Here is a 22,782-nt window from a genome sequence, read left to right as displayed (position 1 = left end):
AAATCTTGATCTGTTTGCATTTTTCTCTCTCTGTCTCTGCATGTTTCTATGTCTCTATGTTGGTGGCTCTCCTCTTGTCTTCCTATTTCCATATTTCCATAGATCTATGTGTCCATTCTCCATATGTCTTGTCTCTGTCTCGTCTATGATTTTTTTAAAAAAATTATTTATTTATTCACGATACACACACACACACAGAGGCAGAGACACAGGCAGAGGGAGAAGCAGGCTCCCTGCGGGGAGCCCGACGTGGGACTCGATCCCAGGACCCCGGGGTCACGCCTTGGGCCGAAGGCAGGCGCTTAAACCGCTGATCCACCCAGGCTGCCCCTCGTTTATGATTTTCTTTTCTTTTCTTTTTTTTAACATTTTATTTATTTATTCATGAGAAACACACACAGAGAGAGAGGTAGAGACACAGGCAGAGGGAGAAGGAGGCTCCATGCAGGGAGCCCGACATGGGACTCGATCCTGGGTCCCCAGGATCACGCCCTGGGCTGGAGGCAGATGCTCAGGCGCTGAGCCACCCAGGCGTCCCTCGTCTATGATTTTTCAGCCTCCATCCTCTCTGCCACTTCGGGCCTGTGGACCTCAAGGAGCTTCATCAGGTGTCCTGCTCGCAAAGCTCTTCCTTCCTGATACGTCCCTCGGAGTGGCGTGGAGGTTATTCTCCCCATTTTACAGATTTGGAAGCTGAGGCTCTGGCTACAGGTGCCAGGCTACCAGCTCCGGGCCTTTCTCTCCCCGTCCTAGCTCTCCGTGCACCCTCGCCCTCTGGGGGCCCGCTCACTCCCGGATCGGGCGGTGCCTGGGAACTTAGCACCTCGGACAGTTCCCGCAAGGTGCGGGGGCGGCCGGGCCTGTCTTCTCGCGAGCGCAGGAGCGGCGGCCCTAGAGGAGGCGAGGGAGTCTCGCGAGAGCGGCGGCTGCAGCGGGCGCGGGCGGCGCGGGCGCGTGAGCATCCTGCCCGGAGCGCGCGCTCCCGGCCCCCAGCCCCGGAGTGGCTCCCGGCAGGGCTCCGCGCCGCGTCGCAGGCTGAGCAGGCGCAGCGCCGCGGCCTTTCTGCAGCCGAGCGGCGGCGGCGGTGAGTCCTGGGCCTCCAGGCCGGGGGAAGGGCTTTCCAGGGAGGCTGGGCGCAGGGCGAGGGGCGGTGACCCCCGTCCCGCTGGGTGCCCCCTCCGCGCCACCTTGGCGGGCAGGGCAGGCCGAGCGGCTGGAGAGGTGGGCTCCAGGTGACCTTCCCCGTCGGGGGCGGGAGAAGATCGCTCCAGGTGGCCCCGGGCCTCCCAACCCCCACCACACCCATTCCCGGCTCCCGCAGCGGGAACCTGGGTCTTGGGTGACGTCAGACCCTGGAGCCTGGGCTCGGGCCCCCTTCCCCCCCAGCCCCACCTGGCCCTGGAAACCCGCCTCCTCCTCTGGGGGATGGCGCACGCAACGGGCGGCGGGGTGACGGTGGCCTCCTGTGGGTGCTTGCAGGTGGACCCAGCCTGTGCACCCCCCACCCCCAACGGTCTCCTCCCTTGGTTTGCCGACCTTTAGTCGGCGGGAGATGGGTGCACTGGCTGGCCGGAGCCCGGGGTTTTGGAGGGGTGACGCCGAGGTAGCTCGTTCCCGTTTTGGCAGGAGGTGACCATGAGGAGGGGGGTGAGGTGCGTGGGGATGCATCCCGGTCCCTGCCCCGAGGAGCTCCTGGCAGGGGGTTGGGGAATCCGAGGAGGGACTCCTACTGAGAATTCACCATCTCGTAATGCCCCAGCTCCGGGATGGGGGGATCAGTTAGGGCCTGGCCGACTTTCCCAGGGACAGAAGGAGAAAGGGAGGCAAGAGCCAGTGAATAGACTTCCTGGGGGAGGGGAGATTTGGTTGGGGGGAGAGTCCAGAGGGCATTCCCAGGGAGTGGTATGGGCTAAGAGGGGAGGCCCGCCTGTGACCCCAGCTCTGTGCCTGTGCCCATGGGGTAGGGGGACTCTGAAAGGATCCGAGCGTTACCTGCTCTACCTGCACAGGCACAGGGCTCTGAAAGAGGGGGATGGTTCTTGCAGGGGCATGACTGACAAGGGGGATTTTGTGTGGGGCTTCACAAAACTTGCTAGTTTAGATCTGACTGGGGCGTACTCCAGGAGCCTGAAGGCAGAGTCCTTGGAGCTGAGAGAGGATGTCTCTGGCGAATGTCTCTCTTCACAGAAGAAAGGGTCGCGGGTGTAGCAAACCCGGTGGAGAGTCAGCGGGATCGGGGAAGAGAACTCTGGAGAGGGGCCTCGGGCTCTGGGCTCTGCCGCTGTTTCTTTAACTCTTTCCCTGGCTGGCCAGCTACCTCTGAACAAGTTGATTCCCCTTTTGGGCGGCTCTTTGCCAGCACCTTTCTCTGGGGAAGAAATAATAGGACTAAATACTGTCCTCCCTTGAGGAAGCTGCTTGATCTAGTTTAGAGCGTCCCTCCCAGTTCTTCATTTTCCTTTCCTCCCTCCTCCCTTCGCCTTCCTCCCCCTCTCTCTGCCCCCTCCCCACAGCATTTCCTCTACAGGCTGTGCTTCCTTCCCCACTGATAGCCTGGAATCTTTCAAGGCTTCCTGGAGGAAGCATGGTACAGCAGGGTTGACAGAAGTTTGTGGGCTTAGCCTGGTGGGGGAAGGGCAGCAGGTGCTCCACTCCCACCCCTTGGGAGGCTTTTTAAGTCTTTTTTTTTTTTTAATATTTTACTTATTTATTTAACAGAGAGAGTGAAAAGCAAGCACAAGCAGGGGGAGCAGGAAAGGGAGAAGCAGGTTTCCCACTGCAGGGCTTGATCCCAGGACCCTGAGATCACGACCTGAGCCGAAGGCAGATGCCTAAAATGCCAGCCAGGCTCAGGATCAGCAGGGGTACTGAACAGGCGTCACAGGACAGTGACAGCCACATGCCAGAAGAGTGCTGTTTTCTGAGGATGATTCATAGTTCTGGGACTTTAGGGCTGGGGATGTGGGCTTGGGGTGTGATAAGCGGACCAGAGGTAGAGCAAGAGTGGGGAACTTCCGTCTTAGCAGCCTTGCTCTGTGCTCTGGCTTTTGCACTGAGTCATCATACTTTGCTACACTGACTTCTCTGTAACCACAGGCACACCTTTGGGAGAAACCCCGGGAGCAGGATGGGGGTCAGGCTGGAGCAGGGTTGGAGTCTCCTCTTTTGACTCTCCCACAACCCAAGTTATTTTTTTTAAGATTTTATTTATTTATTCATGAGAGACACAGAGAGAGAGGCAGAGACACAGGCAGAGGGAGAGGCAGGCTCTCTGCCGGGAGCCCCATATGGGACTCAATCCCAGGAACCCGGGTTCACGCCCTGAGCCAAAGGCAGACACTCAACTGCTGAGCCACCCAGGCATCCCATCCCACAACCCAAGTTATTATCTGCCTCCCTCCTCCTTGTTTTTATGGAGGATTTTAGTGCTGGGCCACAGTCTTTCACTCCATTGCTTCCTTCTACCATCCTTTCTACCAGCCACATTTGAATCTGGCCATCATTGGCATGTGACTACCTCTAAAATCTTAAACTCCAGTATCCTCTGGAGGTCCAACTTCTATTTTATCTGCTTTGTGATCTCAAGGAGACCTCTAGTTCTCTGGTACCTCCATTTCCTCTGTTCCATGAGCATTACACCTTCCATGTCCTTCCTGGACCCCAGGGTCCAGGATTTTAACCATTCTCTGGTTCATGCCCTCAACAGCCATACCACTTTGTCTGTGTGTCCCACTACAGCAGCAGACCCCCCATTTCTGGATTCTACACTCAGAACACAAAAGTTTCTGGGTGCTATCACATACCAGGGCAATCTGGTTCTATGTCGGTGCATGGTCTCCAGCCTCAGCTGTTCCTCTGTCACTTTAGAAACCCTTCCCCTCTTCCCATCAGCTCCCCATTCCATTTTGTGGAGAAGTATCCCAAACTGGACCACTTTCCCAAAGCCTTTTGCTCCCAAGGAGGAGAGTTGGGTGGGTGTGTGGGAGGTAGGACTGTGCCCACGTTTCTCCATTTCTTGAGTTTGGTTGTTCAATCCCAGTGGAAGGAGGGCTGTCTACTCTGTGTTATGGATGCTGGCCCTTCTGTCTTCTGGGGTCCCAGTGTCCATCAGCTGTTTCCCTCTCTATTATATCTGCCACTGTTTTCCCTGATGCCTTCCTCCCACTTCCAAATATATATACTCAAGTATCCTATCTGGAAAAACCTTTCTAACCCTATGTCCTCCTCCAGCTGCTGCTGTTTAAAACCTATTGTATCTTACTACAAAAGTGATATGAGGGGACGCCTGGGTGGCTCAGTGGTTGAGCTTCTGCCTTGGGCTCAGGGCGTGATCTCGGGGTCTGGGATCGAGTCCCGCATTGGGCTCCCCGCAGAGAGCCTGCTTCTCCCTCTGCCTGTGTCTCTGCCTCTCTCTGTGTGTGTCTCTCATGAATAAATACATAAAATCTTTTTAAAAAAGTGACATGAGACCATTGTAGAAATTTTCGAAAGCAAAGATAGAAGGAAAGAAAACAACTTATAATCTTGTTATCCAAACATGACTACTATTCATTCTTTGGCACATGGTGTTACAGTGTTGCCACTGATAATCTTTGTGTGTGTGTGTATTAAAATCTCAGCAATTTTTCTGAAAGATGAGTCTGCTAGACTTGTCCCTTCTTCTCTTTCCTGTTTTCAGTTCTTGGCAGCTGGCCTTTGCCCCACCACTTCCTGAAGCTGTGACCTCTAAACTGCCAAATAGCCCGTGACACACCTCACTGCTCCATGGCCCATGATGTTGTCGATCCAGTTGATCAATCATTAAAAATATTGAGATAACCTGTATCATTAACATGAAAAATTTTCAAGAGATATTGTTGAGTGGAAAAAAACAGGTTGTAAAACAGCATGTACAAAATGATCTTGTTTTTGTCATATATGCAAAACAGACACCTAGAGGTCAATCTTTTAAAGAGATGGCCTTTGAGAAGTAGATTTGGAAGAACTTTTTTTTTTAAATATAGTTCTTTTTTTTTTTTTATGATAGTCACACACAGAGAGAGAGACAGAGACAGAGACATAGACAGAGGGAGAAGCAGGCTCCATGCACCGAGAGCCCGATGTGGGATTCGATCCCGGGTCTCCAGGATCACACCCTGGGCCAAAGGCAGGCACCAAACCGCTGCACCACCCAGGGATCCCAAAGATTGATTGATTGATTGATTGATTGATTGATTCATAGACACAGAGAGAGAGGCAGAGACACAGGCAGAGGGAGAGGGAGAAGCAGGCTCCATGCAGGGAGCCCGATGTGGAACTTGATCCCGGGACTCCGGGATCACGCCCTGAGCCAAAGGCGGGCGCCAAACCGCTGAGCCACCCAGGGATCCCCAAAGCCACCCAGAGATCCCCCAAATATTTTTATACAAAGCTAAAAACATTTTCATTTTACAAAAAAAAAAAAACCTATGAGACTATATACACATATTTTTACTTTCTATTTAAATTATAGCTAGTTAACACAAGGCGCTCTTTCTTTTTGTTGGTTTTAATTTTGTTTTTATTTTTTGGGGGGGAGGGGTAGAGGGAGAGAGAGAAAATCTTAAGCAGGTTCTAGACCCAGTGTGGAGCCCAGTGCAGGACTCAATCTCACACCCCTGGGATCATGACCTGAGCCAAAATGAAGAGTTGAATGCTTAACTGACTGAGTCTCCCAGTCACCCCATGAGGCTTTTTTTTTTTTTTAAAGAGGAGAGGAATAGAATATTTCAGTGGTTTTCAAGACTCTTGAGGATAAAGCCCAAATTCTGCCCATAGCCTTCAAGGCCAGGATGACCCAGCCCTTCTACCTTTCAACATGATTTTTGCCTTTCCTTCCTTCCCTTCGCTTTGAGCTTCATTCAGTCCCTTGAATATGCCATGCTATCGCTGTCCTGACTTTCACACTTGTTTCCCTGTCTTTCCCTGGCCGACTCCTATTCATCCATCAGGATTCAGGTCTTTTCTGAAGCGCTCCATGGCTCCTCCAGGACAGACCAGGGAGGGGCTCTTCTATGTTCTCACAGCTTTTTGTACTTGCTCTTCCGCGACACTTCTCAGGCTGTGTTATAATTGCCCATTGACGGGATCCCTGGGTGGCGCAGCGGTTTGGTGCCTGCCTTTGGCCCAGGGCGCGATCCTGGAGACCCGGGATCGAATCCCACGTCAGGCTCCCGGTGCATGGAGCCTGCTTCTCCCTCTGCCTATGTCTCTGCCTCTCTCTCTCTCTCTCTCTCTCTCTCTCTCTGTGTGACTATCATAAAAAAAAAAATGCCCATTGACTTAACTGGGTTCTCCACTCTTCCCTCTTCCCTCTCAACCCCATCCTGTCTCCTCTTTTATAAAGAAAATTGAAGCAGATACACAGGACTCTCACTGTCCTTTCCAAGGCCTCAAACCCTCATCTGTTTGCATCATGTTTTCCTTCCCACTTGCTAGTATTGAGGCTTGTCCCATCTCCCGGCACTGGACCCCATCCTTCTCCCTTTATTAGGGGCTTGCTCTGTGTTAACCTCTGTTTCTATTGTCATTGCAGCTTGCCTGGATCTTTCCCATCTCTAGCTTACTTCCATCTTAAACACCCAGCAGCTGCAGCCCTCCCAGGACCCCATAGCCCACCTACGTAGTACCTGTCTCTCTTCTCTTCCTAGACAGGCTTCTTCAAAGAGCTTTCTATGCCTGCTCTCAGCTTGTGTGTTCAACTAGCTCTAATTTGACGTCTACTTCTGCCCACCCTCACCCATCTGTGGCCATCAAAACAATTCTTGCCCGGGGCATAGATGACTAGTTGTTATTGAGTGTTATACACACCAGTCTTTAGCCCTTCTCATGCCAGACTTCTCAGTGGCATCTGTCATATTTGTTCACTGTCTGCTCCTAACTTTGGAGACTCCATGCTCCTGATTTTCCTCCTGCCTCAGTGACTGCTCTCCTCATTCTTTGCCAGCTCATCTTCTTCTGCCTGGCATTCATTCATTCATACATTCATTCATTTATTTTCTGTTTGTATTTTTTTTCAAAGATTTTATTTATTTATTCGTGAGACACACAGAGAGGCAGAGACATAGGCAGAGGGAGAAGCAGGCTCCCTGCAGGGAGCCTGATAATGGCATTCAATCCCAGAACCCCAGGATCACACCCTGAGTCAAAGGCAGACACCACTGAGCCACCCAGGCATCCCAGATAATGACTTTTAAAAATTGTCATTCCATTTACGTTTATTAGAACATTCTCTTTCCTTCCTTTTCTTCCTTTTTGGATTCTTCCATAATCCATGGACTTATGCATTTTTTTCATTCCTTATATTATAATCTATTCCTTTCATTATTCATATTCTTCTCCAACTTTGTATTTTGAAAACTTTTACACCAAACTAAAGTAGAAGGGACATTTAATATTGCTTTGCCTAGATTCACACCTTGTTAACTTTTGCCACATTTGCTTTGATTTTGTATCTATGTCATTTTTATTTTCTGAACTATTTGAAGCGAGTTTCAGACATATGACACGTTACTCCTAAGCCCTTGAATACATATTTCCTAAGAATAAGGGCATTCTCCTGTAAAACTTCAATTAAATTATCACACCCAAGAAATGTAAACATTGACACAATAATTATTATTTAGTTTCCTTTTCATCCCAGTGATGACCTTTATAGTGTTTCCCCTTTGAACAAGGATCCAATCGAGGCTTACTTACACGTTGCGTTGGTTCTTGTTGCCATACATCTTTAGTCTCCATTAGTTTAGATCATCCTTTATTTTTTACTTTAAAAAATCTTTTAGGATGTTGGCATTTTAAAAAAGATTTTATTTGTTGGGACACTGGGTAGCTCAGTGGTTGAGCCTCTGCTTTCGGCTCTGGGTGTGATCCCGGAGTCCTGGGATCGAGTCCCACATTGGGCTCCCTGCATGGAGCCTCCTTCTCCCTCTGCCTGTGTCTCTGCCTCTCTCTGTGTGTCATGAATAAATAAATAAAATCTTAAATTAAAAAAAATTATGTAAGATTTTAATTTAAATCTTTTATTTAATATTTTATTTATTTATTTAAGATTTTTTAAAAAAGACTTTTTTGGGACGCCTGGGTGGCTCAGTGGTTGAGCACCTGCCCCTGGCTCAGGGCGTGGTCCGTGGTCTCAGGATCGAGTCCCACATTGGGCTCCCTCCCTGGAGCCTGCGTCTCCCTCTGCCTGTGTCTCTGCCTTTCTCTCTCTGTGTCTCTCATGAATAAATAAATAAAATCTTTAAAAAAAATAAAAAAGACTTTATTTATTTATTCATGAGAGACACAGAGACAGAGGCAGAGACACAGGCAGAGGGAGAAGCAGGCCCTCCATGGGGGAGACTGATATGGAACTTGATCCCAGGACCCCAGGATCACGACCTGAGCCAAAGGCAGATGCTCAACCACTGATCCACCCAGGCACCCAAGATTTATTTTTTGTTATTATTATTATTTTTTATTTATGATAGTCACACACAGAGAGCGAGAGAGGTAGAGACACAGGCAGAGGGAGAAGCAGGCTCCATGCACCGGGAGCCCGACATGGGATTTGATCCCGGGTCTCCAGGATCGCGCCCTGGGCCAAAGGCAGGCGCCAAACCGCTGCGCCACCCAGGGATCCCCCAAGATTTATTTTTAAGTAACTTCAATATCCAGTGGGGGGCTTGAACTCACAACCCTGAGATGAAGAGTTGCTCCACTGGCTAAGCCAGCCAGGTGCCCCTGGATGTTGGCATTTTTTAACAGTCCAGGTGTGTTTAGTTTTAAATTATTTTTATGAATTATTATTATTAATTTTTAATAGTCACTCATTTATTTATTTAAAGATTTATTTATTTAAAAGAGCTAGTGTTTGGGGAGGGGGGTGGAAGGAGATGAGCAAGCCGACTAGCAGGGAGCCGACTTCCTGCTGAGCTCAGTCCCAGGACCTTATCCCATGACCCTGAGATCATGATCTGAGGTGAAAGGAAGAGTCGAATGCTTAACTGACTGAACCATCCAAGCACCTCCAGGCCAGTTTAGTTTTTAGAATGCTCCACAACTTGGATTAGTTTGTTTCTCATGATTGGATTCAAGTTAAATGTTTTGGGGCAGGAATACTACATAGGTGATGGTGCATCCTTGGTACATCATACTGGGAGGCCATAATGTTCATTTGTCCCATTATTGGTGATGTTAAGTGTGATCACTTAAGGTTGTATCTGCTAGCTTTTTTCACAATAAAAGCACCTGTTCCCTTTTGTAATTAGCAAGTCACCTTTGGGCTGGTACTTTGTGACCGTGACTCTTCCTCCTCATAGTCTCTGGTCCAGTGGTTTTGGAAGCCATTGAGGATCCTTGCCTGAATCAGCAGTTACATTAGTGATGGTGGAGCTGGGTGATTTTCTAATTGTCACTCCTACATTTATGGCTAGCTTTTCTGCAAAGAAGAACTCTTCCCTCTCTTTTAATTTTTTTAAAAGACTTTATTTATTCATGAGAGACGCACACACAGAGAGGCAGAGACACAGGCAGAGGGAGAAGCAGGCTCCATGCAGGGAGCCCGAAGTGGGACTCGATCCCGGGACTCCAGGATCAGGCCCTGGGCTGAAGGCAGGCGCTAAACCACTGAGCCACCCGGGCTGCCCATTCCCTCTCTTTTTAAAAAATAAGATTGTCTCTTTGGACTCATGGATTATTATTTTTTTCACCACAAAATAGTGATATTTATTTTTGACTTTTGTATTTTAAATACTATTTATCTTATTGAGGAAGTAGTATATATTCGTTGTAGAGAATTTGGAAAATAAATAGGGGAATAAAGGAGAAGATAAAAATCACCTATGATCCCCACCATCAAATGAAAATTCCTGAGAGCATTTTGGTGTATCATAGATTATTGTTTAACATTCAGGATGTCATATATTACTATCATTATTTTTGAGACTCTTAATTGTATCAAATTTGGCTGGTGGTAGCTCTTTCAAACTGGTGTCTTTTTGACATGCGTCCATTTGTTGAATACCTACTTGTTTCTGGTACCACAAGATGTTCTAGGCTCTCCTGGTATTTCCTTGTCCTGGCTTGAGACCAGCCGTATATATTTTTTTAAGCTGTGAGTACATACTGATTCCTCCATTTCGAATTCAACATCATAGGGCTCTTACCTTCCCACATTGCATATTCTCTCTCCATGTTTTAACAGTGGGAACCCACGTCCCAATGATATCCACCCTGTACACTCATGCTCTCTCCTATGATACACATGACAAAGTTTCAGCATCACCGCACTGTAACAGCGGTAACAGTAAACCTGCTTATATTTAAACTTTTGTTTTCTTTTTTTAAAGATTATTTATTTATTTATTCATGAGAGACACGGAGAGAGAGGCAGAGACACAGGCAGAAGGAGAAGCAGGCTCCCTGAGGAGAGCCTGATGTGGGACTCGATCCCGGGACCCTGGTATCACGCCCTGAGCTGAAGGCAGGTGCTCAACCACTGAGCCACCCAGGTGCCCCCCCCTTAAGCTTTCTTTCCAGTTATTTTTATCCTTAAGATATATCCTTTTAAGAGAACACAGAGTGCTCTGATCAAGTTATTTGGCCAGTTCTTTTTTCTATGTGGTCGTGTTATCAATTTCCTGTACAGTTAACTTCATTTGCTTTTGTTTATTTCATTTTTAGGGTTTGCTTTTCATTCTGGTGTAAGTTCTTGAGTATTTAGATATTATATGTACATTATATGTATATTATAATGTGCAAAACAAATGTACAAAAATGTACATGTATATGTACAAAAGTATGTATAAATCTTTACCCAGGGAAGTCTCATTAGTCATCTGAGCCCTGACATCACGTAGGTGACCATTTTTTTAGTGTCTGGTTTACTTTTCCTGTGTTTCTTTTGCAAAAATAAGCAGCTTTGTATGTATGTTTTTATCCTTCCCCTTTTTGCATAAAAGGTAGCATACTATTTATACTTATTTGTACTCTGCTTTTTTTTTTTTCATTTAACCGTTCCACAGCAGTTAATAGAGATCCTCTTCATTCTTTTTTACAGCTACTCCATTGAATGATGCACCACAGTTTATTCAAATGGTTGCATTTAGGTCACTTCCTACAGTTTGCTATTGCAAAATAGAGTCACACTGAATGACATGTATTTATTGTTTCTTATTTGTGGGTAAATAAGCAGAAGTAGGATTGTTGGGTCAAAGGAAAAAAATATTTTTATTTTCTTCTCCCCTCTTTTATTTTTTTACTATAAAAGATAGCATATTGTTTTGACTTTTCTGTCTTTTGTTTGCCTATTGTCTAGACTACACTGTTTTATATTTATGTCATTTATTCAATGACTAGTAATGGTGGAGATCTTCCCACACCAGTATTTTTTTTTTTAAATAGCTGCAGAGCATTTTAAAAACTGCGGAACAGTCCACTGTATGATTGTACCCTTTATTTCATCATCCCCTATTAATGTAAATTGTTTCCAATCTTTTGGTGTTACAAACAGTGCTACAATTAATGCAGCTGTGTAAGGGGATAATGTCTTTTCTTTTCTTTTTAAAGATTTTATTTATTTATTCAAGAGAGACACAGAAAGAGAGGCAGAGGTAGAAGCAGGCTCCTCGCAGGGAGCCGGATGCGGGATTGGGACTCTGTGGGATTAGGACTCCATCCTGAACCGGGATCATACCCTGAGCAGAAGGGTGTAGTCTCATGCTTGATGAATTTGCACAAAGTTGACACTGTGTAACCAGCTCCCAGGCCCAGGGACAGACCATTACCAGTACCTCTGTGTATGTTCCCTGTTCCCCCAAGGGTAACACTATCTTGACTTTAATTTTTTTTTCCTCTCCTGCATCTTGACTTTTAATACCACAGATTCATTTTGCCTGCTTTTAACCTTGATAGAAATTTCTACTGAACTTTTAAGCGTTGCATTACCTTAGTACTTGGTCATAGACGGTTTTCTTTATTTTTTTTAGATTTTAAAAATTTTGTATTCATGAGAGACACAGAGAGACACAGGCAGAGGGAGAAGCAGGCTCCATGCAGGGAGCCCGATGTGGGACTTGATCCTGGGTCTCCAGGATCATGCCCTGGGCCAAAGGCAGATGCTCAACCACTGAGCCACCCAGGCACCCACAAAGACCATTTTCTGATTTTGAATATTCACAATGTCTACAAGGCAGCCCTGTCTGGGGTGAGGGGGTTCTCACAGCAACTGGGACTTAGTGTGTCCATAAGGCAACTTCTTATCTCCCTGGGACACTGTGTCTGTTCTCTTGGTTTCTTCCCACGATGGGACTCTCAGTGAATAATAGCTCCACCATCATGCACTTATGGTTTTAGCTGGCAGGGAGTCTTCTTGATGGCCTCCCTCCTCCCACTCCCCAAATCCACCTCAGGGTCCCTTCAAACTGGCCTCCTAAGCGCCTCAAGAATCACTCCCCACCTCACCTCTCCAGTTGCTGCTTCCACTTTGTACTCTTTGCTTTGGCTAAGGTAGCTTGCTTTTCCCTTTCTTAAAAGTGTGAGGCTTCTTCCTACATCAGAGTCTGTGCAAGCTTTCTACTCTGCCGGGAAGGATGCCTTGCCCTAGGCATCTCCTCTATATTCTTCAGGTCTCTTTGCTCACTGCTTACGTCAAATTTCCCTGACTCCCTGACTCCCCTTACCAGGTTAGATCACCTTGCTATCTATTGTGCATATTTTCATGGTAGCCACCTTTCCCTTTTAGAGTACGTACTGCACAGGTTATTGACTGTTTCATGCAGAGGGCAGGAGCCACATCTGTCTTACGCTGTCTCCCTGTGCTTGACACATTACACATCCCCAACAGATGACCGAAGGCAAAGGCAGGAGAGAGGGGAGGCCAGCCATGAGTGATGCCGGCTTGTCATGTTCAGGATCAAGGAATAGAATTTTCTCTTTCATGGGCAGCCCGGCTGGCTCAGCGGTTTAGCACCGCCTTCAGCCCAGGGTGTGATCCTGGAGTCCCAGGATCGAGTCCCATGTCAGGCTCCCTGCATGGAGTCTGCTTCTCCCCCTGTGTCTCTGCCTCTCTCTCTCTCTGTCTCTCATGAATAAATAAATAAATAAAAATAATTTTCTCTTCCAGAGGTCTCTAGTCTCCTCAGGCTTTCTCTGTCACTTGCCTTCTCATGGGGGTCCCTTCCCAAGTTCCTTTCCCCTCCTCAAATAGGATTTCCTGAAGATAAACTCTATGCCTTGAGGCAAAGGACGGGAGTGCCTGGGCTCACGCCCCCTGTAGGCGTTAGAACCAGGTTCTAACCCTGCAAGGGCTGAGAGAGGGACTTGGTTGAGCTGGGCCTGATCCTCATCCTGCTCTGGCTTTTCTTTTCTTCCAGGTCAAGACAAAGAGGCGTGGGCAGGCCACTGGGCCGGCTGGTACCATCGGTGCCATCATGGCAGGTAAGGACAGGGTCGCGTGGATAGAACATGCAAGTGAGCATAGGATGGGTGGCCCCCTTCCTAGTCTCTTTATCCCCTTTGGTTTTTAGAGGTCGAGTTCTTTCTGTCCTCTTGTCCCCAGGCTTTTCCTGGTCCCCCACTGAGGCCTGTATCTCCAAAACCCTCAGCATGACACTGTCCAGCTCTCTGTCAGGTCTCTGATTGAGCATCCTGATGCCCTGGTCCTGCTGGCCATCTGACTGATACAGCAGCACAGGTGGCTCACTCCCTGTCCCTCGGTCACCATTGCTCTTTAATACTGTGAGACCCTTTCCTTCTGGCTTCTCAATTGTCTGGTTTCCAAAGGCTCGGGTACAGAATGCCAGAGCTGGAGGGACATTGAGAGACTATCTAGCTGATGCCCCACCATACCAGATAAACATAAAACAGGAGTATTGGTGTACACATAGAAACCCTCATCTCCAGGCTCGCCCATCCTGCTTCATCTGTCTGGAACTGGACAGCATTTAATTGTTCTTCTGAGAGATGGTAACACTGCCTCGAGGCCTTTGGTTACTTTGGGAACCTAAGAGCAGACTTGAGGAACCAGGGATAGCCAGGTGGGGATTGCGTGTAGCCTGTGACTACAGGGGCCGGGGGCGGGGCGGGCAGCTGAAACCAGGGCAAGGAGGATCATACTGGGTCATCAGGGAGGGGAACATTCAAGGTGATGCTGTGCAATATGCTTCACCCACAGAGAAAGTGAACAACTTCCCACCGTTGCCCAAATTCATCCCCCTGAAGCCATGTTTCTACCAAGACTTTGAGGCAGACATCCCTCCCCAGCATCTCAGCATGACCAAGCGCCTCTACTACCTCTGGATGTGTAAGTGCTGTGGGATGGGGGTGGGCCATGGCGGGTGGGAGGAGGTGGGAGGAAGGCTGGTGGGTGCTGGCTATCAGGATGGGGGCCCGTAGGCCTGGCTGTCCTTCAGCCACACTTGCAACATCTGCATGGGCCATCTCTCAGCAGCCTCCTTTCATGGGCCGACCCCCCCATCTGGGCCCCGGTTTCCCTCATCCCCTTGCCCTCCACTTCTCATTCAGAGAGCATCTGGATGAGCATTTCTGGCCACAGTATCATTTCTCTTTTCTTGTGCTCCCTTCCCCTTCCCGCTTGGGTGATTTGCCAGGGAGCCTCCAGTGGCTGCCAGGACCTTGGGATTCTGGATTCAGAGAGAAATCCTAGTCTCAAAGCCACATTTGTCTTGGCTTCCTTTGGAAAACTGCTCAGAGAAAAGAGCATTAACTGGGAATTGGGAGATAGGGGATCAAATTGGGCTGGTTGTCCTTCTTCCTAAGCAACGGTCCCCTCACTTATAGCAGGAGAGTTTTGAGTCAGTGATCACTATGGTTCCAAGGAGTTCTGTGTTGTTCTCTAAGAATATAGAGGTCTAATGTTCTACAGAGTCGAGGTCTAGAGTTTAAAGGCTCTAGTTGCTGATAGTCTGTGTCAGGTTGGTGGGAAAGTATCATTTTAGAGGGATGGGACTTGGCTGTGCCCAGGCTAGTACCTTCCAGGCATGTACAAGGAGGGGGAGGGCAGGCTGGCTTCCTGAGTGGGTACCTGGCCTCACGGAACCTTAGACCTGCAGTGGACCACCGCCAGGGTCTGTCACGTGTGATGTTCCTTGAGTCAGCCCACACTTAGCTGCTGACTTGGAGAGGTGATTGCTCATGCCAGCAAGGTGGCAAAAAACGCTGTCTTTGCAGGTTCTTCATGGGATGGTAGAAGGAATGTGGGATAGACAGACTCAGTTTCAAGTCTTGGCTTGGCCTTTGGGCAGAGAAGGAGCCTTTCTCCAAGTAACATGAGGAAAGGAAGAGATGGGGCAGGTGTGGCTAGGTCTGTAGATGTGGGGAAGAGGACAAGGAGGTCACCTCTAATGGCTTCTGTTTTTTCCAATCAAATGTGATGTAGAAGCAGCAATGGGAGCTTTGAGGAAAGTGGGATTAGAATGAAAGCACATTTGTGGACAGAGGGTAAGGACACTATCCAAAGACACATGACCCCTAAAATTTCTAGGCCATTCACAGGGTCCACTTGAGTTTGGCTGATGAATTTATGGTCCTTGCAGGCTTCTCTGTAGGCTTCCTTCTTTCCTAGCAGCACTCAGCTCAGGTACAGATGGGAATTGTGTCCATCCAGGGGGAATGTGACCAGAAAACGAGGTAGGGGAGAGCATTAGAAAACATGTAATGAATTATGGAATCAAATCTGGACAGGGAGAGAAATGGAGGTAGTAAAAAGCTGAGTGGCCATGTTAATGGATCTGTTCCAAAGAAGTAGTAGAATAATCCCAGTAGAGGCACTAGCACCAGTGAGCTAGAGGGAGACAGGACTGGGAGGAGAGGTGTAACCAATATAAAAACAGGTTAATGTCTGTTCTATGTATTGAGCAAGTAAAAGCAGTTCTGGGAGTTCCAGCATTCTCAGAAATTGGGGTGGGGGGGCAATAAACAGAGATGGAGGAAATGCAGCTGAAGTGCAGAGGAAGAAATGCTCACCCTTGTTATGAGGGGCCCCAAGATTGCTGTGAGCCAACAGATGACCATGTTGTCCTGCCAGTCTTGGGGAGCACCCCACCTGGCCCCAGGCTCTGAGAACTCTGCCCCTGAGAAGATCTCATCCAGGAGCTGGATTTAAGGGCTATAAATACCTTCCTAAGTCCTCACTAGGCATCTGCCAGATGCTTTGCTCCCAAGGAAATGCCTATGACCCTTGAGATGCTTAAGGGCTCTATTCAGAAGCCAAGAACCAGATCCCTGGTTGTTTGAGGCCAAGATTGAGGCCCCCTGCCTTTGATTTATTCAGCGGGTCTTACTGGAGCCTTCAAGGGACTCAATCTAATGTTCGAGGAAGGGAGGAAGGAAGCACCCTGATGGCAGAAGCCCTGAGTGTATGTTAATGCCAGCATGAGTCTTTAAGGTTTCTGCTGGCTGTGATTCAGTAACCCTGTGGTTCTGAGTTCAACTAGAGTAGGTGGGCACAGAGGAGTGGGAGCCTGAGTTCTACACTTTGGGAGCTTCTAGTGTGGTTGATGGGCTGGGGTTTTGTACTTGGGGAACCATCCAGAACAGCCCAAGTCTGCATGAGGTCGGAGCGTTGGGACATGAATAATGCTGCAGGAGTGAAGGAAGGCTTCGTGGAGGAAGTGGCATGGTAGTTGTCTCAGAAATGAAGTAGATAAAGACTGAAATCCCGGCCAATGCTGCCTGCCCCATTTAAGAACAGGGCAGATGGTACAATGGCTCGAAGAGATGCTTCTACAAGGCCCTTTACTTTCCACTTTTTGTGCCCCTTGCAAGAAAAGATGTAAGGGTTTCCAATACTTTGAGCTTGGTGATTGCTGTGAGCCTGGGAGGGCCAAGGGCTGAGGCCATTCTTAAGAAGGAGAAGAGCATTTGTTTTCTTTTTAAAAAATATTTTATTTATTTGAGAGAGAGATCACAAGCAGGGAGGAGGGGTAGAGGGAGAAGTAGACTCTCCACTTAGCAGGAAGCCCAATGCAGGACTCGATCTCAGGACCCCCAGGATTATGACCTGAGCTGAAGGCAGATGCTTAACTGCCTAAGCCACCAGGTGCCCAGGAGAAGAGCATTTCCACCACCTGGAGGCTTTGGGGCCCTTCAGTGGGGCTTGTCGGGCTGAGGCTCTGGGTTCCTGATCTGGAGACTCTTTGTTCTCCAGATTTCTCAGATCTCTAGGAGTGGGTATGGGAGGGGAATTGGTCTAAGCTCCCAGCTTTCTTTCTTACAGTCTCTACTCTTCTGTGTGTGTATGTATGTGTGTCTCATGTATCTGTGTGTGTGTGTGTATTCACTGATGTGGTTGTGGGCACGAATCTCTGTAAATGCGGTTCTCATGTATGTTTGTGTGTCTCTACCTCTCTCTACATTGTGCTGCTTCCATTTGTTTGCTTGTGGGTCTGTTGAGTTATGGGTGTGTGTGTCCATGTCTGGTTGCTCACGTGTCTGTCCATGGGCCTGGGTGTCTGTGTGTGCACCTGGTGTTTGTCTCTGTGTGTGCATGTGCTCCTGGGTCTGCAGTGAACAGCGTCACGCTGGCCGTGAACCTGGTGGGCTGTCTCGCGTGGCTGATCGGAGGTGGGGGAGCCACCAACTTTGGCCTCGCCTTTCTCTGGCTCATCCTCTTCACACCCTGCTCCTACGTCTGCTGGTTTCGGCCCATTTACAAGGCCTTCAAGTAAGTGGTTGGTGCCGACCCCAGCTCCTAACCTTGTCTCTTTGCCTACCTCCCCTTTTCTTCTTTACATATTCTCTCCCCCTTTTTTTTTTAATTACCCCCTGTTCCAAACTCACTTTCACTTGTTCATCTTCAGCTCAGATGGCCAGATAGGATGTGGGCTTCCTGAGAACGCAGTGCTGGGGTGAGAGAGCTAGGAGGCAGAGCCTTGGTTCCTTCTTTCCTCACTCCTCACTTCCTTTTTCACTTCTTTGGGTGGACACAGCATGGAGATTAGGTCTATTTTTGTTTTGCCTTCCCCAGGCAGCTGTATGTCAGATTTGCCAATGGGGCCACCTGTCCCAGTTGGGCTGCCTATTTTTGTACCTCTGGGGCCAGCTGATTTGGTACCAAGTGGACCATCTATCCATGTGCAAATGGAATCAGTCATCCATGTACTACGGACATGGTTTATGTGCTAATGATGTCATCCAACTCTGTGCTAAAGGGACCACCCATCCATGTATGAGTGGGGCTGTCTTGGTGCCGATGGGTGTCTACCTTGTGTAAAATGAATTTTCAATCTTGGTGCTAATGGGACTATTCATCCGTATACCAACAAGGATATCTGTCTTGGTGCCAATGGAGAATCCATCTCAGCGCTAACGGGGCCTCAAATGTCTTTGCCAATCAGATCATCTATCCGTATGCCAATTAGGCTACAGTTTAGTTCCAGTAGGGTTCCATTCTTATACCAATGGACTTTCTGTCTCTGAGCTTATGGAAATGTCCATCCATGTACCAGCGGAGCTAGATATCTTGGTACCAGTAAGCTTATCCATCCCCTTGACAATGGAGTCATTTATTCCTGCCATAACTGACCCATCTATTTCTATGCCAGTAGGGCCAACCCTCCATGTACTTACTGTGCATCTGACTGGTCCATTTGTAGGGAGATCTCTCCCTATGTAATGTTGCACACACAAGACTAACACATAGAAGCTTGCGAAGATCCATGTAAACATGGTCCAGTTTTTGCCTCTCCACTAAGTCCTGTAAGCGTCTTCTGTCCATTGTATAATCATTTAAACTTGAGAGGCCTGGGGGGTCTTGAAGATAGGGGAAGCCCTGGCCCTCTACCCAGTTAATGAGAATCATCTCCTCTGCTGCAGGACTGACAGCTCCTTCAGCTTCATGGCATTCTTCTTTACCTTCATGGCCCAGCTGGTCATCAGCATCATCCAGGCCGTGGGCATCCCAGGCTGGGGAGTCTGGTAAGAGATTGGGGTGTCTGGGATGGACCCACGCCTGGGCACCCGTGGCACCTTGGGTGTGTCCTTTGTTTACATCTTGGGCTAGCTGCTTGGCCTGTAAGAGGATTTTCAGGGTAGTGTAGTAGACACAGCCATAGCAGCAGAGGGGAAGAAGAACCTCGCAGTGGTTTTTGAGGTTACCAAGAGGTGAACCCAAGAGCAGGAAGCATGATGGGAGAACCCAAGGGCAGGAAGCTTTAGTCTGAGGAGCTTATCTCCTGAGTCCTGGTAAAGGATTTTTCTGAACCATTGCCATAGGCCCTTTGGATGATCTCTTTGCATCCGATGTTGTGGCCCCTCCCTGTGACAATGAGATTGCTCCTGGCTGTGGTGGGGTGGCTCCCGGTTATCCCTCACCATGCTGGCAGCCCGACAGCTGGCCTCTTCTTGCAGCGGCTGGATCGCCACCATCTCCTTCTTCGGAACAAATGTTGGCTCAGCAGTGGTGATGCTCATTCCCACCATCATGTTCACGGTCGTGGCTGTGTTTTCCTTCATCGCCCTCAGCATGGTATGTGGTCACCTCAAGGTTGAGAGGGCGGCTTTGGTAAGGGGCTACAATCTGTAACAACCCCTCCTCCATGTGACAGGAGGACCCAGAGGTCTTCCAAGGGACTCAGTCTAAAATGGCTTGGTGGACTTTGCTCCTAGTACACAGGGCAGGTGTGGGAGGGAGGACTGGCTTTTACAGGGACTTATCTCTGGCTTCCAGGTGTTTCCTGGATAGGCTGCCCCTGCCCTTTGATTAACCTTTCCTTGTGCTTCTCCTCCTACAGGTTCATAAATTCTACCGGGGCAGTGGGGGGAGTTTCAGCAAAGCTCAGGAGGAGTGGACCACGGGGGCTTGGAAGAACCCACACGTGCAGCAGGCGGCCCAGAACGCAGCCATGGGGGTGGCTCAGGGGGCCATGAATCAGCCGCAGACTCAGTACTCCGCCACCCCCAACTACACATATTCCAATGAGATGTGAGCCATCCACGCCTACCAGGAGGGCAGGGCTGGGGGTCAGTGGGCCGGGGACTCAAGCCACATTGTCTGTTGTGGTAACCAAGCAGGGTTCCTCCCTCCCTTTTCTCCTCCCCACCTTTGTACAAAGAATCAGAGTTATATATATATAACTCCCCCTTCCCCCACTCCTTCGGATTCTGCTCTCAGCGCCCTGAGAGCTGTGGGCTGCACGTGGAGCTGTCCCGTGCGGTGGTAGCTGTGTCCGTGTCCCCTTCTGAAATAGTATGCAGTGGAGGTCTCTGTTGTTGCGGTGCTAGATGTATGTTTAGAACTAAACCAGCCCCCACCCTCCACCAGGGTGCCCCCTCTGACCTTGGCCCAGGGACCCCTCATGGACCAGGGGGAGGCAGAGCAGAAAGCCTGGCTCCTTCCCCAGGGTTATGAGCTGAAACTGTCTCCACTTTTGATGTCACTGGGAAGGAACAGTATTTAGCACTCATGGGGGCGGGGAGGGGGGGGTCGATAGGAAGGTGGAGACAAGCTAGGGATCTTCTTTGCTCTTCCTGATCTGGTCTCCTCTCTCCTTCTCCTCCCTCCTCTCTTCCTGGTGTCAGATTCCCTGTGCTTCTTTTCTTGCCCAGGGTCTCTCTCTTCCCCATGTGGCTTATCTTTGTCTTCCCCAAGGCTGAGTGTCCCAATTGTATCTGCTCCTGAGACTGAGCCCATTCCCAAACCAAGGAAGTAGACAGGAGCTGAGCCTTAGGCGCGATGTAGGAGGGCACACAGCTGGAGATGCACAGCCTACCTGGGTACCCGACTCCCAGAAAGTGGAAATGCAGGGTCATCTCAGAGCTTGGCCTGCAGGAGTAGGCTCCTCTCTTCTCTGCCCTGCTTCCCCTCCTTCTCTTCCCAGAGCCCCCTTGAACTTTTCTGCCTGTGTCCCTCCCCATACCCTCAGCTGCTAGCCTAGCCCCATCCTATGCTAAGTGGCATCTGCCATCCATGAGGGCAGATTCCACTGCCTTCTCTGAAGAGCTGGGTGGTGTCCAGGTAATGTTCAGGTGTAAAGTTGCAGTTGGAGCCAAGGATATGTAAATAATTATTGGTCTCTGTGTGAGATCTGGCTGGCCCAAGCCCACTGGGCAGGTACCAGCTATCTCTGAATGACCATTGGATTCCTAGGAGCAAATAGCTGTTCTGCTTGGGTCTGGTAGAGTGGCAGGCTTAGAGGCTGGGAAGATCAAAGAAGGCAGGCGGGGCCCAGTGAGAGGAGAGCATGCCTCCTCCCACCCCAGCTTGCTTTTGGTCATGGAGCAGTTCTGGGCACTTGAACTCAGGTCCCGGAAGAAGCACATGTCCAGTCCTGTCCATAAGCACAATGGCTGGAATGGGATTTCAGGTTGGATGGGGTGGGAGTGGAAGCCCTCTGGTTTGATTTTTTGTTTTCAAATCAAGATTGCTTTTTCCCTTCTGCCTATTAGACTTGTTTTTTGGCCCTTCCTTACCCTGTCAGGACCCCCTTTCCCTTGCAGGATAGTGATTTAAGGCCCGTGGGGATGTTCTGTTCCAAGCATTGTGAAAATGTCCCTGGCTCTTTCTGAGTCCTAGAGGGAGTGGATTCTCACCCAAGGAGCAGCTGCCTATTTTCCATCCTCCCTTCTCCTGCCTGCGCTATTTGGCCTGCAAAATGTAGCCAACCCAGCTTGGTCACTCTGGGCTGGCTCCAGCTTGGAACCCAACATCTGGGCTTCCAGGTGCCATCCTGAGCTTAGAGCTCCAGGCACTTCATTTTCCTGTAAGGGGAGCCAAGACCTCTGAAAAGTTATCTTCCTAATGGTCCCTTAAGCTTGGGCCAGAATATGATTGGCTCTCTGCTCTACCATTTTCTCTCCAGAAAGCAGGTGTCACAGCCTCTAGTACCTAAGAAGAGACCCAAGGTCTAGGTTTTCTTCGCCTTTCCTCTCCCCTGCCCTAGACCTCTGGCTCCCTTTCTCTTAGTCTCTCTGGTAGCCCCAGGAGGCCTGTGGTAGATCTCATCCCTGTTGGATGCCACCTGCAGTCAATTTCCTGTCCCACCTGCCTCTCTTCTTTCCTGGCCTAGACCTATATGGCCATGCCTTGGCTCTGCTCTTGGGAAGGCCTGCAACCTGTGTGTGGCCTAGCTGGTCCAGGCCCTGGGATGCTGTATCTCCAGGCAACTATGCACTTTCCTAGGGAGGGAACTAGTATGAGATATGGGGGCTGGGCAAGAATTCATCTCTGCTGGATGGTCTGTGTTGGGGCTGTGGTGGAGGAAGGCCCAGGTCAGTTCTGGGAATCCTCAGGTCTGGCCAGCCAGTGATCTGCTTTGCATTTTACTGGTGCCTACTGCTCCTCCTTGTTTCTGGGAGACACAGACCATTGTCCAACTGGCAGTTGACCTGCCTGAGCTAATGTCTGTCTGTGGTAACTAAGTGAACCATAATAAAGGGGAAAATTTGGCCCTGTGCGTCCTGCTGCATCTTGTGTCTTCATGTGGGCCTGTGTGGAGCTTCACTGTGGGCTGTGGGACATGGCGGTAGGGTGGGTCAAGTGGGTTTGTGGCCTGTCATTCCCAGAGGCCAGAAGTCACACATCTCTGTGTGATTCTCCAAGGCAACCTTGGATAGGCCTTGAAAAGGCCACACAGGCCACCTTGCCTGTCCTATTAGGAGGAGGAGTTCAGAGTTGCCTGAGGAGAGGAGGAAGTGGAAGGCTGGATTAATGGGTGGGGGGTGGTTTGGTCCAGACAGTCACTGCAGGCAAGGGCAAGGGTAGCAAGGGTAGAACACAGAGGGCCCCCACCTCAGCTCTCGCTGATGGAGACTGGCAGCTGACTG

The 22,782-nt window shown here is 49.3% G+C and overlaps 1 protein-coding gene across 1 annotated transcript; it reads left to right on the top strand.

Annotated features, from left to right (window-relative positions):
* Window positions 1–941: 941 nt before the first annotated feature.
* On the top strand, window positions 942–22,412 carry SCAMP5 (secretory carrier membrane protein 5). The gene is made up of 7 exons (XM_055319583.1): window positions 942–1,084; window positions 13,374–13,437; window positions 14,174–14,302; window positions 17,527–17,683; window positions 18,835–18,936; window positions 19,369–19,486; window positions 19,752–22,412. Exons 2-7 carry the CDS (start codon window positions 13,431–13,433, stop codon window positions 19,944–19,946), a joined length of 708 nt encoding a protein of 235 aa, XP_055175558.1. The 5' UTR covers window positions 942–1,084; window positions 13,374–13,430; the 3' UTR covers window positions 19,947–22,412.
* Window positions 22,413–22,782: the final 370 nt, after the last annotated feature.

Source organism: Nyctereutes procyonoides, unplaced genomic scaffold, assembly GCF_905146905.1.
Source record: "Nyctereutes procyonoides isolate TBG_1078 unplaced genomic scaffold, NYPRO_anot_genome, whole genome shotgun sequence".
Classification (NCBI taxonomy): Eukaryota; Metazoa; Chordata; class Mammalia; order Carnivora; family Canidae; genus Nyctereutes; species Nyctereutes procyonoides.
The sequence above is the reverse complement of the archived record's forward strand: the minus strand, read 5'-3'. Positions and strand labels throughout refer to the sequence as shown.

What these genes read in the sequence shown, in the direction of transcription:
- SCAMP5 (XM_055319583.1), top strand. An exon ending in CCTCTACTACCTCTGGATGT is followed by an intron (nt 14,303 to 17,526) that starts GTAAGTGCTGTG and finishes CTGGGTCTGCAG; the next exon opens with TGAACAGCGTCACGCTGGCC. An exon ending in CCTTCATCGCCCTCAGCATG is followed by an intron (nt 19,487 to 19,751) that starts GTATGTGGTCAC and finishes CTCCTCCTACAG; the next exon opens with GTTCATAAATTCTACCGGGG.